The sequence below is a fragment of the Notolepis coatsorum genome (genome assembly GCF_963971535.1).
Source record: "Notolepis coatsorum genome assembly, chromosome: 3".
Classification (NCBI taxonomy): domain Eukaryota; kingdom Metazoa; phylum Chordata; class Actinopteri; order Aulopiformes; family Paralepididae; genus Notolepis; species Notolepis coatsorum.
Genome location: NC_140167.1, coordinates 173926421 through 173942329, shown reverse-complemented (window position 1 = coordinate 173942329; position 15909 = coordinate 173926421). Strand labels below are relative to the sequence as shown.

General features: G+C 40.0%; 1 protein-coding gene across 1 annotated transcript in view; it reads left to right on the top strand.

Moving 5' to 3' along the window:
- Positions 1–15586, top strand: part of LOC311226064 (uncharacterized protein) — a gene marked incomplete at its 5' end in the record, with an annotated part of 29986 nt that extends 14400 nt beyond the window's left edge. The window contains 3 exons of the mRNA XM_084311441.1: positions 3331–3489; positions 11027–11098; positions 15422–15586. Coding sequence (XP_084167567.1) covers positions 3331–3489; positions 11027–11098; positions 15422–15498 — 308 coding nt within the window. The 3' untranslated portion in view covers positions 15499–15586. The remainder of the gene's footprint in view (positions 1–3330; positions 3490–11026; positions 11099–15421) is intronic.
- Between the last annotated feature and the right edge of the window lie 323 nt (positions 15587–15909).

The window sequence follows — 15909 nt, the reverse complement described above, 5'->3', positions numbered from 1 at the left end:
CTATAGGCCAATATCGAACCTTCCATTTATCAGCAAGATATTAGAAAAGATAGTCTCAGTACAAATAAACTCCTTTCTCAAAGATAATAACATCATGGAGGAATTACAATCAGGTTTCAGAACAAATCACAGCACTGAAACTGCCCTTACTAAAATATATCAACTGAGATTATCAACTAACTATATTGACTGAAAGATTCGAGATGCCAACAACAAGGAAAGATCATAAAACGCTTCCAAAACCAAGCGCAGAAGACCCCCCTATGGCCGCGGGACACGTTCGCAAAATCGCAGAGGATATTGACGGGATGTCCACCCCAAGTTCAACCCCTATAATCACCTCCTCAGACTCGGAATATATCATCCGGGAAATGAAAAATGAAATGAAAAAAATGGAGAAGTCAATAACCGAAACAATAACCGAAAAAGTAGATGCTATCAAAGAATCTATCGAAGGCAAAATAGAAGCGCTAAGGGTGGATGCCGAGGCACATATTAAGCGCACCGTGGCACTGGAGATTGGCTTGGAAGCACACCAACAAAATTTCGATCGCATCTACAATGAAGTAGAGGTTAACAAAGTTAACCTAACTGCTGAGATGAAGGGGAACTACAATGAAATCAAGACGGAGCTCAGCGAAATAACGTTGGAGCTCACGCGAATCAATAAAGAACAGAAAGCCAAAATATTAAACGAACTAAAAAGCTATAGGCCAATATCGAACCTTCCATTTATCAGCAAGATATTAGAAAAGATAGTCTCAGTACAAATAAACTCATTTCTCAAAGATAATAACATCATGGAGGAATTACAATCAGGTTTCAGAACAAATCACAGCACTGAAACTGCCCTTACTAAAATAGTTAGCGACCTCAGGCTAAACTCCGATGCTGGCAAAGTCTCAATTCTTGTCCTATTGGACCTTAGTGCAGCGTTCGATACGATTGACCATAATATCTTGATCAGTCGTCTTGAAAGACTGGTTGGCTTTTCCGATCATGTACTAAATTGGCTCATAACATACATTAAGGGGAGAAGGTTCTATGTTAAGCTTGGAGACAATGTATCCGAGGAACATGACAGCAGCTTTGGAGTTGCACAAGGAAGCTGCCTTGGTCCATTACTCTTCTCACTATATATGCTGCCCCTCGGGGACATCATTCCAGACCACAATGTATGCTTCCATAGTTATGCTGATGATACACAACTATATATCTCCGCAGAACCAAATAACACTACAGCCATACAGTCCATTACAAATTGTCTGTTAGCAATAAACAAGTGGATGAACAATAACTTCCTAAAATTAAACGAAAGCAAGACCGAAATCCTATTGATCGGCCCAAAAGCGAAAAGGGAAGTGCTGTGTGAAAACCTGGGGAGTCTGTCATCCTAAAGACTGAGGTTACAAGCCTAGGTGTCATCTTGGACTCAGACCTGACCTTTAAGTCTCATATAAATAAAGCCATGAAAACGTCATTCTTCCACCTAAGAAACATAGCGAAAGTAAGACCTTTCGTAAATAAAAAGGATGCAGAGACACTTATTCATGCTTTTGTATCAAGTCGGCTTGACTATTGTAATGCACTGTTCACTGGTCTTCCCAAAGCAACCATTGGGAAGCTTCAGCTTATCCAAAACTCTGCAGCTCGATTACTAACTCATACAAGGAGAAGAGAACATATCACTCCATTCTAGCCACTCTGCACTGGCTTCCAATAACTCATAGAATTGATTTTAAGGTCCTTTTCCTAACATATAAAGCTCTTAATGAGCAAGGCCCAAAATACATAGCAAATTCCCTAGTTAGTTATCTGCCCTCAAGAACGCTACGGTCATCCACTACAGGTTTACTAGACACGCCCAGAAACCAAAAGAGGATAGGAAGTATGGCATTTGCCAACTATGCCCCAAAACTATGGAACACACTACCAACACACATCAGAAACGCCAGCTCCATACACATTTTTAAAGGAAAATTAAAAACGTACCTATACAGTCTAGCTTACAAATAGTTATGGCTTGGAAAAACCTGATGGATACATGAGGCTAGGATAAGCCTTGTGGACCCAACTTTTTAGATGAAGGAACGGGTACATACGCACACAATACACGACCACTGATGGATCCGTAAGGCTTGGAAAAGTCTTATGGACCCAACTCTTTAGATGAGGGAACGGGTACATACGCACACAATACGCGGCCACTGATGGATCCATGGGGCTTGGATAAGTCCTGTGGACCCAACTCTGGCCACTGACCACATGAGGGAACGGGTACATACGCACACAATACACGGCCACTGATGGATCCATGGGACTTCGATAAGTCCTGTGGACCCAACTCTGACCACTAATAAAAACGTAACTACACTAGCGTTATAAGAGCTAAACATTGCTACCTACCGTACAAGTGCATTGGTTTAGTGCATTTCCTACTTCCGGTTGCTACTGAGCGGACATGTTTGTGCGGACCTGTTCTCCCAAACTGGTAAGCAAATGACTGTTTTCATGTTTTCATTTTTACGTTATTTTCATTTTTACGTTATTATTATTATTATTATTTTTTTTTTTTAAACATTGATCTTAACTGATCACTGTGACTTTATTGCTTTTATCGTTATATATGCCTATATTTGTGTACAGCACTTTGAGCTACATGACATGTATGAAAGGTGCTTTATAAATACTTACTTACTTACTTACTTACTTACTTACTTGTATGTTTATAGAGAGACATTTATAAAAACAATATAATAGTTACAGTTGATATAATTGAATAGTTCAGCCTGCATTTGTTAGATGTGATACACTGGTTTTGTAAAACCACTGGCTGGCTGCTCTAATGCTGTGAGCATCATAGACTGTTGCTTTACCATACTTGATGGTACAGAAGCTGAAGCACTAGTTTAACAATTTACGTTATGTGCAGAGAAACAAGTTAAAAACAATTTATGCACTTTCAATAAAGCGTTTAAAAAAAAAACTGTTGTGGGAACGACGACTTCGTAACCTAGTTACTTTCAAAGTAACTAAGTTACTCTGATAATCAAGTAATCAGTAAAGTAACTTAGATTACTTTTTAAAGGAGTAATCAGTAATCCGTAATCAGATTACTTTTACAAGTAATCTGTGGCATCACTGATCACCACACTGCCAATGGACCCGCTGACCATCCTCCCTTCCCTGTCCGCTCTGAGCCTCCAAATGTTCCCAGCCTACCTCCTCGCGTGAGCTCGCCTGTCTCAGTGGCGGCCCATGTAGCCAATGTAGCACCTATATCCCCTCCTTCTCCTTCTCCCCCTCCTTTTTCTGTGTCCCTTCCCTCAGCCATGCCCTCAAGCCCAGTCCCAGAACCCAAATATGACTCCGCCACTTTCTGGATGGTGTGCAATGAGGGTGGGTTTACTCACGCCATCTTCTCTGACTTCATCGCTGGAATGAACACCCTCTCCAACAGGATCCAGTCAGGCCAAGCCAGCCAGGAGGGTGAGGATGGATGGATGGCCTTCTTCCTATGTTCCTTGCTTCTTTCTCTCTGCTGTAACACAAGTACACAAACGATAATACACATATTCAGTTATATACAGAGAAAGCATAAAATAAATCTGTATGACAATTTTAACACTTTGAGTGCCAGCCACGAGAAATCTCGTTATTTAATCGTTGTTTTTTTTATTATCGATTTCCATAAATGTTTCATCAATCTAGCCTCACGTTACCAGTGGGGATCTATCTGAGCTCGAACAGGGAAAATACCGCCCCCTATCGTCTCTCCGGATGGTATTGCACCCATTGGATTGGACTGAATGAAATGGATGGGGAAAAAAAGAGTCCGGAATCCACATTTTACTTGTCAGGCATGTAACCGGAGACGATCCCATTCATTGCCGAGCCGCAGAACAGCGTGGAATATGTGTTTCCAGTACCCAGCATTGGATCACTAAACGCGATCGATATTTGGAATGGCGATCAGGAATTGGAATAATCTTTTTGGAGAACATCTGATCTGAGGTAAGGAATCTATTTTACCAGTCTTGGGATAATCAAGAGTTTTTTTCACCTATATCTCAGCATGTCCCATATGTGTGTGTGAGAGTGTGTGCGCTGATCAGGAAATAAGAGAATCGATTTTTCAGCCCGCTTCTCTAGCGTGCATAAGTACACACATATACTATCGATAATCTAGCGTTTATTTGAAAACTATTCATAAATAGGCCGAAAAATGACCGTGTTTTGTGTATTCCAGTAAAGCGTGATTCCTGCAGAATCTTATTTTCTTTTAATTAAAAAAAAATAATTAAACAAGCGTTTTTCAAAATGGTATAAAACGGAAATGTAACGAAAACAATCCGTTTTGACAATGTTGACTGCAAACAAGTTATTGATAAGCGACAGGCGTATTAGACAGGCATAATTTAAGATATAGTTTATGCATTCGCAAATGTGCTCGCCCTCCCATTGACTACAGCGTTGGCACTCAAGCGCTAAATCGTGCGCCCCCTGCTGGCACTCAAAGTGTTAAGAACTATACAATTAACATTTCTTTCTGGTAAAATAAACTGATTTCCTCAATTATAATTTCCAGTGATAATTGAATACCAATCCCATGTCAATATCGCAACCTTACCTCTATTCCTTATACTTTTTTATTATTTTAATAAACTAACCTCCACTGTCTTATACTATCATGCACTCTTCCTACTATACTATATGTCTACTACTAATATGTCTTTACTACTATGCACTCATCACTACTATGGACTTCCGGTCAGCTATAGAATGGAGTAAGTCGCATGTGACACAGCTGCTCACCCGTTATTTTTTTTCCGTTTTAAAAACATATTTATAGACCACCAATGCGTTTAAAACTTGACGCATATATCAACTGAGATTATCAACTAACTATATTGACTGAAAGATTCGAGATGCCAACAACAAGGAAAGATCATAAAACGCTTCCAAAACCAAGCGCAGAAGACCCCCCTATGGCCGCGGGACACGTTCGCAAAATCGCAGAGGATATTGACGGGATGTCCACCCCAAGTTCAACCCCTATAATCACCTCCTCAGACTCGGAATATATCATCCGGGAAATGAAAAATGAAATGAAAAAAATGGAGAAGTCAATAACCGAAACAATAACCGAAAAAGTAGATGCTATCAAAGAATCTATCGAAGGCAAAATAGAAGCGCTAAGGGTGGATGCCGAGGCACATATTAAGCGCACCGTGGCACTGGAAATTGGCTTGGAAGCACACCAACAAAATTTCGATCGCATCTACAATGAAGTAGAGGTTAACAAAGTTAACCTAACTGCTGAGATGAAGGGGAACTACAATGAAATCAAGACGGAGCTCAGCGAAATAACGTTGGAGCTCACGCGAATCAATAAAGAACAGAAAGCCAAAATATTCGAGATGGAATATCAAAAACGCAAGCTGAATATTCGTATTGTCGGTCTGGACGAATCAGTGAGATGTGAAAACCCTGAAGAGTTTGCCACAGAATTACAGAAAATCTTGGGAACAGGAATCCTTCCTAAAATACCGGAGGTGGATCAGTGCTTCAGATTGGGACCCCGCTCCATTGGCAATAACGCTAAGCCCAGAGTGATATTAGTTATACTGCGCCAAGTCAGAATAAAAGAAATGATTATGCGTGAAACTCGCAGGATGAAAGGCAATCTGAAATACATGGAGGTACCAATACACTGCTTTGAAGATTATTGTCGTGAGGTAGTGGAACTGCGTGCCAAGTTCAAGACGGTGATGTCTCAACTATACCTGGGGAAATACAGACCCCTACTAATATACCCTGCAATACTTCGCATCGTCGACAAACAAGGAGCAAAGGTTCTCCTCAACTCGCCTGAAGATGCAGCCAAATTCCTGTCTGAACAACACGCAGAATAGTGTATAAATGGCCTTTTAAATCTCAGTTATGCAAGGTCACCATATAGTACAACCTTTAATAACCGAGGATTTGGGACAGAGAGACCTACGTGCTCAGAGTTTTTGAATGCTTTCCCCGACGTGTTTATATTATTGCGGACATATTGGATTTAAGATTGGATCACTCCAGAACATACTGGAACATTCAGACAATGTAAAAATGACATATTGGAATAATCTAGAACATCAAAGCATTCTTTGATATATGGAGCATTCTGGAATATCAGCAATACGTGGTCATTCACTCTACCAGAAGCCCCTCGGGGGAATAATCAACAGCTATCTAGATGCAGAACCACAGAGCCATCATAGCCGGCCGGCTGAAAGATCACTCTACACAACGATCATCGCCCACCCCGGTCAGGGGAAATGCTGCATATACGTATTTAAAAACTTTTTTATTAATGGGAAATAATTTCACTACTTCTCCAATTTATACTTTAGATGTTTAAGCATAGCAATGCTCTTTTAAGATCTAAGTTAATGTTCTCTTCCTTTTACTTGTTTTTTTTTCTTTTTCATCCGCTCTCTCTGATTTATTGAGGCTCTCTCTTCAGTTCAATACCTTCATATTATTCATGGGTTACTATAAATTACACAAGTTCATATAAAATGTAAGTGATTAGGGCATGACAATTGAAGCTTATTTTTGGTCTTTATTTTTAGTTTATCATTTAAGCCACAGTCGACATTCTACTTATGGTAGAATTTAGAGTGTTAGATCCTATGGTATACATAGGAATGTTAAGGATAATTGGATCATTCTGGGATATCCGGTGGTGCAAGGGAGGGAGTCATACGCAAAGGTTGTGTTCATGGAACACAATCCTGTACGACTCTCGGTGGGAGGGAAGGGTAGGGGATTTTTATTTGTATATATGTATGTTTTTAAGCTCGGCTCTCAACGGGACCTCACTAGTGGGATGTATATCTATTATTGCCTCGCACTCTAGAAGCATTACCAAAAATTACAATGCAACATGTATAGACTATGGCTAGTTTGAATATAATGATATGGAACACCGGGGGAATAAATAACCAACTCAAACGCAAAAGCGTGCTCACACTGATGAAAAAAGAACATGTGGACATTGCTCTGCTAAGCGAAACACACATTCTAGGGAAAGACATAGGTAAATTAGCGGACAACATATACCATAATATCAGTCACTCCTCTATTGGTACGAGAACTCGGGGTGTAGCAATAGTCGTTAAACGTAAGTTGAATATTGTACTAAAGGGAGTATGGTCTGATGTAGAAGGTCGGATAACTATAGCTAAGATTGAACATAAGAACAGGAAAATAGCGTTGATAGCGGTATACGCCCCAAATTTGTACGAAGAAGATTTCTTCACTACACTAACCAATGCAATGTTAGACATTCCCGATTACTCATTTATAATAGGAGCGGATTTTAATGCCATCTGGAACCCAAGGATGGACAAATCTTACCTCGCCTTTTCCAGCGAACAAAAGAATTCATCGAAGGCATTAAAGGATTGGTCAAAGATTACAGGTGTAAAGGACTTATGGCGGTTACTTAATCCCACGACCCGAAAGTACTCTTGTCGATCTGCGAGACATAAGACACTATCCAGAATAGATTATGTCTTTGCATCACAGAGACTATTTGATAATTATGAAGTGGAAATGATACCCAACGCACTATCAGATCACTGTTATTTACTCCTTAAAGGTACATTTGGTATACTATCCTCCCGAGCCCCAAGATGGCGATTTAACTCGTTGCTGCTTAACAACAAGGAATTCATTACACAACTCAAAGAAGCTCTTATAGTATTCCAACGGGAGAATGCAAACTTGGTGCAAGACCCCAGAATAATATGGATGTCGGTAAAGGGAATGATCAAAGACTTCACGGATAGCTTTTCCTCCAAAATGCGCAAGAATCAAAGCACAAAACTGGATGAGCTGGAAACGCTTTACTCAACGTTATTTAATTCTCTGAAATACAACAACTCAACTCGACTAGAAAATCAAGTTAACGTACTAAAAATAGAGATCAATGCCATATACAGACAACAATCGGAAATACAAATACGCAGCACAAGACAACAGCAGTACTCCCATGGTTCCAAACCCAGCCACCTATTAGCCATGCGATTAAGAATTAATGCAACATTTGCAGATATAACTACCATTAGAGCACAACAAGTACTTGTAACAGATCCTGTAAAAATAAACGATACATTCAAAGTATTCTACTCCGACTTATATAAATCAGAAATGACCTTCGATCAAAACAAAATGGACACATTTCTTAATCAAATTATTCTCCCTAAACTTTCAGAGGATGACGCTAAACAGTTAGAAATACCGATCACACTAGAGGAACTCAAGAAGGCCATAACCGCAATGAAAAGTGGTAAGGCTCCAGGAAGAGACGGTTTCCCATCAGAAATGTACCTTTCTTGTTGGGACATAATTGGCCCCTTATTACTAAATATGATCTTATACTCAGTCAAGGAGGGGAACTTCCATAAAATTGACAATATTGCACTCATAACAGTCCTCCTTAAAAAAGACAAAGACCCCAACGAGTGCGGTAGTTATAGACCTTTAAGCCTCCTCGGAACAGATATCAAACTGTACTCTAAGGTATTAGCCATCAGATTACAAAAGCATATGACGTCTTTAGTTCACCCGGACCAAACTGGCTTCATAGGAGGCCGCCTGATCACTGAGAACATAAGACGTATACTGCACGTACTTGATGCCGACAAGGAGGACACCATACCTAAGGCGATGCTGTCCCTGGATGCTATGAAGGCCTTTGACAGGCTGGAATGGTCGTATCTGTGGGCAGTGCTAGAAAGGATGGGGTTAGGAAAAGGATTCATCGATATGATTAAAGTATTATACAAAGACCCATCGGCCATGATTACAACAGGCACAATCATCTCTGAAATATTTCCGGTATCACGCTCTGCCAGACAGGGTTGTCCTCTTAGTCCCGGACTGTTCAATCTATCATTAGAGCCTTTAGCACAATATATAAGACAATCCCAATCCATAGAACATATCGTAATCAAGGGCACACAACAAAAAATGTGTTTATATGCGGACGATGTAATATTGTTCATGAAAAACCCCAACACCACATTGCCTCATCTGCTCAAGTTGATTGAGGACTTTGGTGATTTATCGGGATTTAAGATAAATTGGCCGAAGTCGGCTTTCCTTCCACTTAACACCCCTGCAAAAAAAGATACAACCCTCCCAGGACAGATACCGATGGTAAAACATTTCAGATGCTTGGGAGTGGAAATATTCCCTACCATAAGACAAACGGTGAAGCACAACTACACAAAAATCCAAAACAAAATCAAAGACGACCTTGATAGATGGGCAAAACTTAAAAACACAGTACAAGCACGGATATCAATAGTTAAGATGGATGTACTACCTAAAATCAACTTCTTCTGTTCAATGCTACCGTTACCCCCTCCAGAGGGTTACTGGAAAAGATTACACTCCTCCACATACAAATTTATTTGGAATAACAAACCACCACGTATAAAAAGATCCACCGCACAGAGAAATAAAGCAGATGGTGGCATGGCATTTCCAGATTTTTTCCTATATTTTAAGGCGTACTCATTAAGTCCATTGACAACATGGTTTGACTCCCAAGCATTAGCATCTTGGAGAAAAATAGAAGAAAACATAGTAGCCCCACATAGACTGAAGGACATAGCATACACTAAACTACCAATCAAGCACTGTGAACGAAAATTTGGCCCCATAATTACTCATGCGATCCGGATATGGCGTGAATCACAAAAAAAAAATCCTAACCCACAAGAATGGCACAATCATACTCCCTTATTCAATAACAATGCTCTCTTAATTGGAAAACGACCTATAAGATTCCCTATATGGGAAGAGCAAGGCATACACTCATTAGGGGATGTTTTTAACAAACAGGGTTTTTGTAGTGATAAAGAAATACGCAAAAAATTTAATCTCACCAAGTCCACATGGCTTTTTCAAAAACAGTTAGAGCTATGTTTGAAGTCTCACGGTGTTCCATTAGACAGACCAATTGAACACCACAGATACCACAAATTCTTCTACTCAAGAGAGACATCGAGAGGTTTTGTTTCAGAATTTTATCATCAATTACTAACGTCCTCGTATGAAACCCTCCAACTTGACTCTGTCTGGAGGAGGGATATACCAGACCTGGAAAATGACTTTGATTGGCAAGGAGCCTGGGCAAATGTCCGACTTACATCAAGGAACCCGGATCATCAACAAATCAATCTTAACTATATTCACAGGACATACTTGACTCCTATAAGACTGTGCCGAATGGGGCTCAAACAAGATTCCAAATGCACCCAATGTACAAATGGGGACGAAGGGACATTTATGCACATGTATTGGGACTGCTCACCAGTTAAGGCATTCTGGAAAGATGTGGCCCAACAAATATCAAAACTCGTATCTTGGAATATACCTGTACACCCCTCGGTATTGCTGTTGAATGATGTTTTTGAGTTTGCAGTGAATCCACAGCTAAAGAGATTGGTTTTATCGGGTATCACAGTAGCCAAAAAGCTGATCGCATCACGCTGGTTTCAACCGGAAAAAATTTGCCGTAAAGTTTGGTTTCTTACATATCTCGATGTAATTTACCATGAAATATCTACAGCAAGAATTCTGGGTCTCAATGAATCCAAAATGTCAATGTGGTTAGAAGTGGTGGAGAGAATAAAAGCTAGCTTATAATGGTAGTGTCTGGTTAGGTGCGAGGGATAGTGGAGGTACTTCTCAAGGTGGGGTCCGGGAGGGGGGGGTTCGAGCTGAGCATATGTGTGTAGGTTTTTTTTTTAGATAACAGGTATTATGGGTATATCTTATATAAAACAACTAACTAAAAGGTGATCTCATTGGATGTGCCCTGACAATTAATGCTTGTATATCTTATCGTGTGTTGTCATGTTTGTTTATATGTTTGTTTAAAAAATAAAAAAATAAAATACAACATTACATTTAGTAATTTAGCTATCAAACTGACTATAAAATTATCTCTTTGAATTGACAGATTACAATCTCTCCCTGAGAGTGATGGAGGCTTCTGGGAAACTACCAGAGCTAGTGGCCAAGCAGGTGGAAGGTGAGAGCTTACATTTAACACATAGGCAGGCAACATTTGTCACATTAACTGTTTTTAGCTCGAGGATTAGGAAAATACTTAATGGAAATGACATTCAGAGAATCACATGATTAAATACGCTATTTCAGACTAGTGATATTCATAGTTCGACAACCATTAACACTTTGGCTGCCATGAAACGTCTTTAGACGTCATTGCCGGCCATGCTCAAGTTGCCGGAGGACGCTGTACAGCGTCCTTATATCAATATTTCAAAAATCTGCGATCGGATTCATATGTCCCCTCCGCTGGCCTGAGATACACCAGCAGGACCCACTGAGCTCTCTGGCGGTTCAGGAGCGCCATCTGGTGGCCGATCGGCGCAATCGCTTAACAGGATGTGCCATAGAGGTTGTGCTAGACGTCCGTATTACTTCCGGGCACTCGCTATAGGTCCCGGGACTCTGGCTTGTCACGCTACACAGTGATCGATTGCCAATAACTCGATAAACAACATGATTTGGACGTATATACCATTATACAAGCTGGAGATGGACCGGGTAAATTTACATCCCATAATGATACGATTTCTACTCTACGATGATCGCCCAACGGCGCGCGGAGACTGGGGTGAGTGTAACGTTACCGTCTTCGATACTAACTGCTATTATCAACATTTGACCCACATTAGATGATTGGTATAACGCTGCCCACGGAATTATAAACGCCCCCTAGCCCATCCGGTCAACATCAGATGACGTGTAGTAACTTCTAGAAGTACGTCTAGTTGGAATTTTTTATATCGCGCTGATTGCCATAAAACTGTATTGCATCATCAATATAATGCATTTGGGGCTATAGATCACGTTCTGGAGAAAGCTGCAGAAAGAGATGAAAACATACTTATACATTAGACCAGGGGTGGCCAACCCGCGGCTCGCGAGCCGCATGCGGCTCTTTGCCCGTCAATGTGCGGCTCTTCCACCCATAAAAAAAAATTAAAAAAAAAAAATTTGTATTTTCTTTTTACTGTTTTTTTTTTTTTTTTTTTTTTTACTTTTTTTTTTTTTATGTCACTCATTCCATAAGGACGTAGAATAAACATTTACACATTTTTTTTAAATGGTCCATTTGCATGTTCTTGGTATCTGAATCTAGGGACATATATGGATCAGTGTCAGAAATAGTGTGTCTGTTACTAGGCTTGAGTAAATTGTAATGAACCAAAGGAGAATATCAATTCTATTTAAAAAAAAAATTATCTTTGACTGTAAATAACACCATGCTAAAATTGACCAGACCTGAAAAATCTAAGCAAATGAATAAAGGGAAGATGATTAAACAGAAGGTTTTGTAGATACAGTACTGAATTCTGCCATCTTTTTTATAATGTAAATTTCTCCACCATTCTTCATCATATTGCAACACCGTTTTTTGCAAGACGTTCACAGAAAGGTAGAGAAACTAACGCGTTCTGTTTTATGGCAATAACGTTCAGGTTTGTGGGAGATAATCCCAAAAAATAAGAGAAATTAAACTACACTCACTTTTGGCTGTGCCACTTCCTCCTGTCAATATGCGCCGGTTTCCGACTCAATGCCCTGAGATTTCTATAATCTTATATTTCACTAATAACAGTTAAAATAATTGGTAAACAAACATAATGCTGAAAATATACACTTTTACTGTATATCTCGGGCTTAAGAGGTTAACCCTGTGAGGCCCAAATTAAAAAGAAATTAGCAACTTCAGAGGCCAGAGGGTGGGACATATAAACACATTTACTATCAAATAGCATTGTGAGGCTGAACAACAGGACCAATTGACTATACATGTGCTTAAAGGGGAACTATCTTATAAATGGCTTTTTTCAGTGTTTACCATTGTTTCTTAGCTATGTGGACTTATATTAATAGGATATATGTCTCTAATTCTCATATTGGCGAATTCTTCCAATTCTCCTCTCACAATATTCACCCTCACTGAACTGAGTCATCTGAAAATGTGCATATCTGTGATGTCAGAGATTTCTCAGCTGCATAATAATGTGGCAGTTGATGTGGCAGTTGGCACCAGGCCACACAGTGGTTGGAGCCCAGCCTCAAAACGGCTTAAGATCTTGAGGTAGAAAAATGCGGTTTTTAGTACTTGATTAGAAATACAAAACAATGCATTTTTTTGAAAAAAACCTAGGTGTTCCATAGACTCACAGGAATTGTGTAAAAGTGCCCAAATAGTGAAAGAAATAGTAAAATAGTTCCCCTTTAACATTTTTTAAATAAACATAATTTTTTTAAATGGCTAAAAGTGATTTTGTAATTTTGCAACCGTGGGTCTCACAGGGTACTTTTAACCCTGTGAGGCCCAAATAAAAAAGACATTAGCAACTTCAGAGGCCAGAGGGTGAGACCTATAAACACATGAAGGGTGCCGTGACTGAAAAAAAAGGTTGAGAAACGCTGGTATATGGTGTGGCTCTTTGTGGTACCACAGTCATTTTTTTGTGGCTCTTAGTCTCTGACTGGTTGGCCACCCCTGCATTAGACCATACTTTACTATGAATATGTGAATGAAAAAGTTTAACGTTGCTACACAATGAACAATACATATAGGACTTTGAATGGGCCCTAATAATGGCAATGTAGCAATAGAATTTAAAAAGTTATAGCCATGCAAAGAAGGGGTACTTCTCCATAGACAAATAGAGCCGGCAACCTATGGTATATCATGAATTTAACCCAAGGCAACCAAAGTGTTAAAGTAAAATAGGTTTTTAAGTCACAGTGAAAACAACCATACAGGCCTATAATCACTACTTGGTAAGGTTTTGGTTTTAAATTAATTAGCATTGCTTTCCAAGTCACACTGCAACAGTAATTAAGTGTTACGCTGGAATAGTGAATCCTCATGATTCAAAATCGGTGTTTTCTTCATGAAAATGGAATGCTGACTGTAACTGAGGGGTACAATTCCCTGACTGTATTGATAAGTATGGTATCATTAAACCACTACCGCTTTATGTACTTTAATTACTGGCCATACAGTACATGATATCTAAATATAATGAACACTTCCCACAATGAACCGGTTCTACACAAAGTTGTCTTTAAGTATTTATTGCAGCAAAAGGTACATAATACTTCTCGATTATACTTTGAATGCACTTGTAAGGCAAAGGAATGTGCGTAGGCAAATCAACAATGAATGTCCATTCTCTGGTTACGCAGGAGGTAATTATACAACCTGAATCTTAGGGAATTATATCTATGGTACACTAGTAATATATAGCGGGAGATACTGGAAGGGTCCCCCTGGTTGTAAGCCAGCAGGGGTAGAAGATCTGTCGGTAGTAGAGAGTCTGGTCAACGATGACTAAGGAGACTCCAAGTACAGGAGACGGTGCAATAGCCTCTTGATCCACAGACGAATACAGCTGTTCTCCGTAGACTGTAGCTCCACAGTGAAGAAAGCTAGCCGGCCTCAGGCTCTCTGAGGCGCCGACTCGACTTGGCTCCTCGCGGGGTAAATCCAACACGTGCAGGCGTCGGCGATTCTCCGCTCCATAAATCACAGGACCAAAGCAAATATATTCCAGCCGCAAAGGGCTATGTAGTCGTCGGGTAGATTAATCCAGTGTACATGTCCACACGGTTCTCGTCTAGGTCTCCTCGGGTGAAAGCGCCATGAAAGCAGCCCAGCCTGGATAAGAACTCTAGCTAATACGAGGAAGCGTTGGGGATGCTGGTCACTGTAGAACTTTAGCCGCACGATACACTATACACAAATAGACTATCACTGACTTAATAGAAATATGTCGCACTCGACGGTATAGCGCCAAACTCTGACAATTCAGTTATTAATTCGCACGCGGTCTCAATGCTCTATTCTGGGGCCAAACAGGCCATACTTCACCGCACGTTGTATCGTGGGTGAGGCTTCAACTTATTGGGTAACTCTTGACTTCTGACTAAGTAAGACTAAGTGCTTCTGTATTCACCTGCGCCGTATTTATACGTTGGGCGAATAAACTAGTACCAATCTCATTTCTGTCGCGTATCCCTGGGCAAGGCCGGGCTTGTACAGACATGTCTTGACGGTGACTTTGAACTCTACTCCGGAGGCATGGCCCCTGGCGCCTGTGGACCGCTGTCCAATAGGAGAATGAAATATTATGGTCTGGGCTAAAGGGATATTCCATGTATATGTACAAGGAATATACAAGGGATATCAAACGATATACAAATACTATGCAATATATATCAATCAATAAATATATATATTTGGTTTAATCTGATCCTTTGTAACACTGACTAACTTACAATGTTCAACTCGCCCTTTGCCCAGACTTGAAGAAGAGGAAAGAGGAGCTGCAAAGGGCAGTGGCAGCCATGAAGAAGATTAGGTCAGCCTTTAAGAGATGAGCACAGACATACCAGCTACAGGTCAAAGGTTACGTTCAGAGCTTGTATGTTTGTCTTTTTCTTTCATTTTAAATTGTAAAGCGTCCTTGGATTACTTGAAGGTGTCAATTGTATTATTATTCCATGTCAAGATTTCCAGGGTCGATTATTTTTCAAAATTGTTTATGAATCAAAATGTTTTTCTGCCTATATGCAGTGTGTGGATGTGACACACCAGCTACAGGTCATAAGTTAACATTACAGGTCATACGTTAACATTAAGAGCTCTTACTGTTGTAATCCATGTCTTTAATGGTTTCCAGAACGTTCTTTTTCTGAGCTCAAAATTGTTTTATTAATTTAAATGTTTTTATACCTATGTTTTTTGTTTATGTTTAACCTCTTAACACTTTAATCGCCGGAAACGCCGTA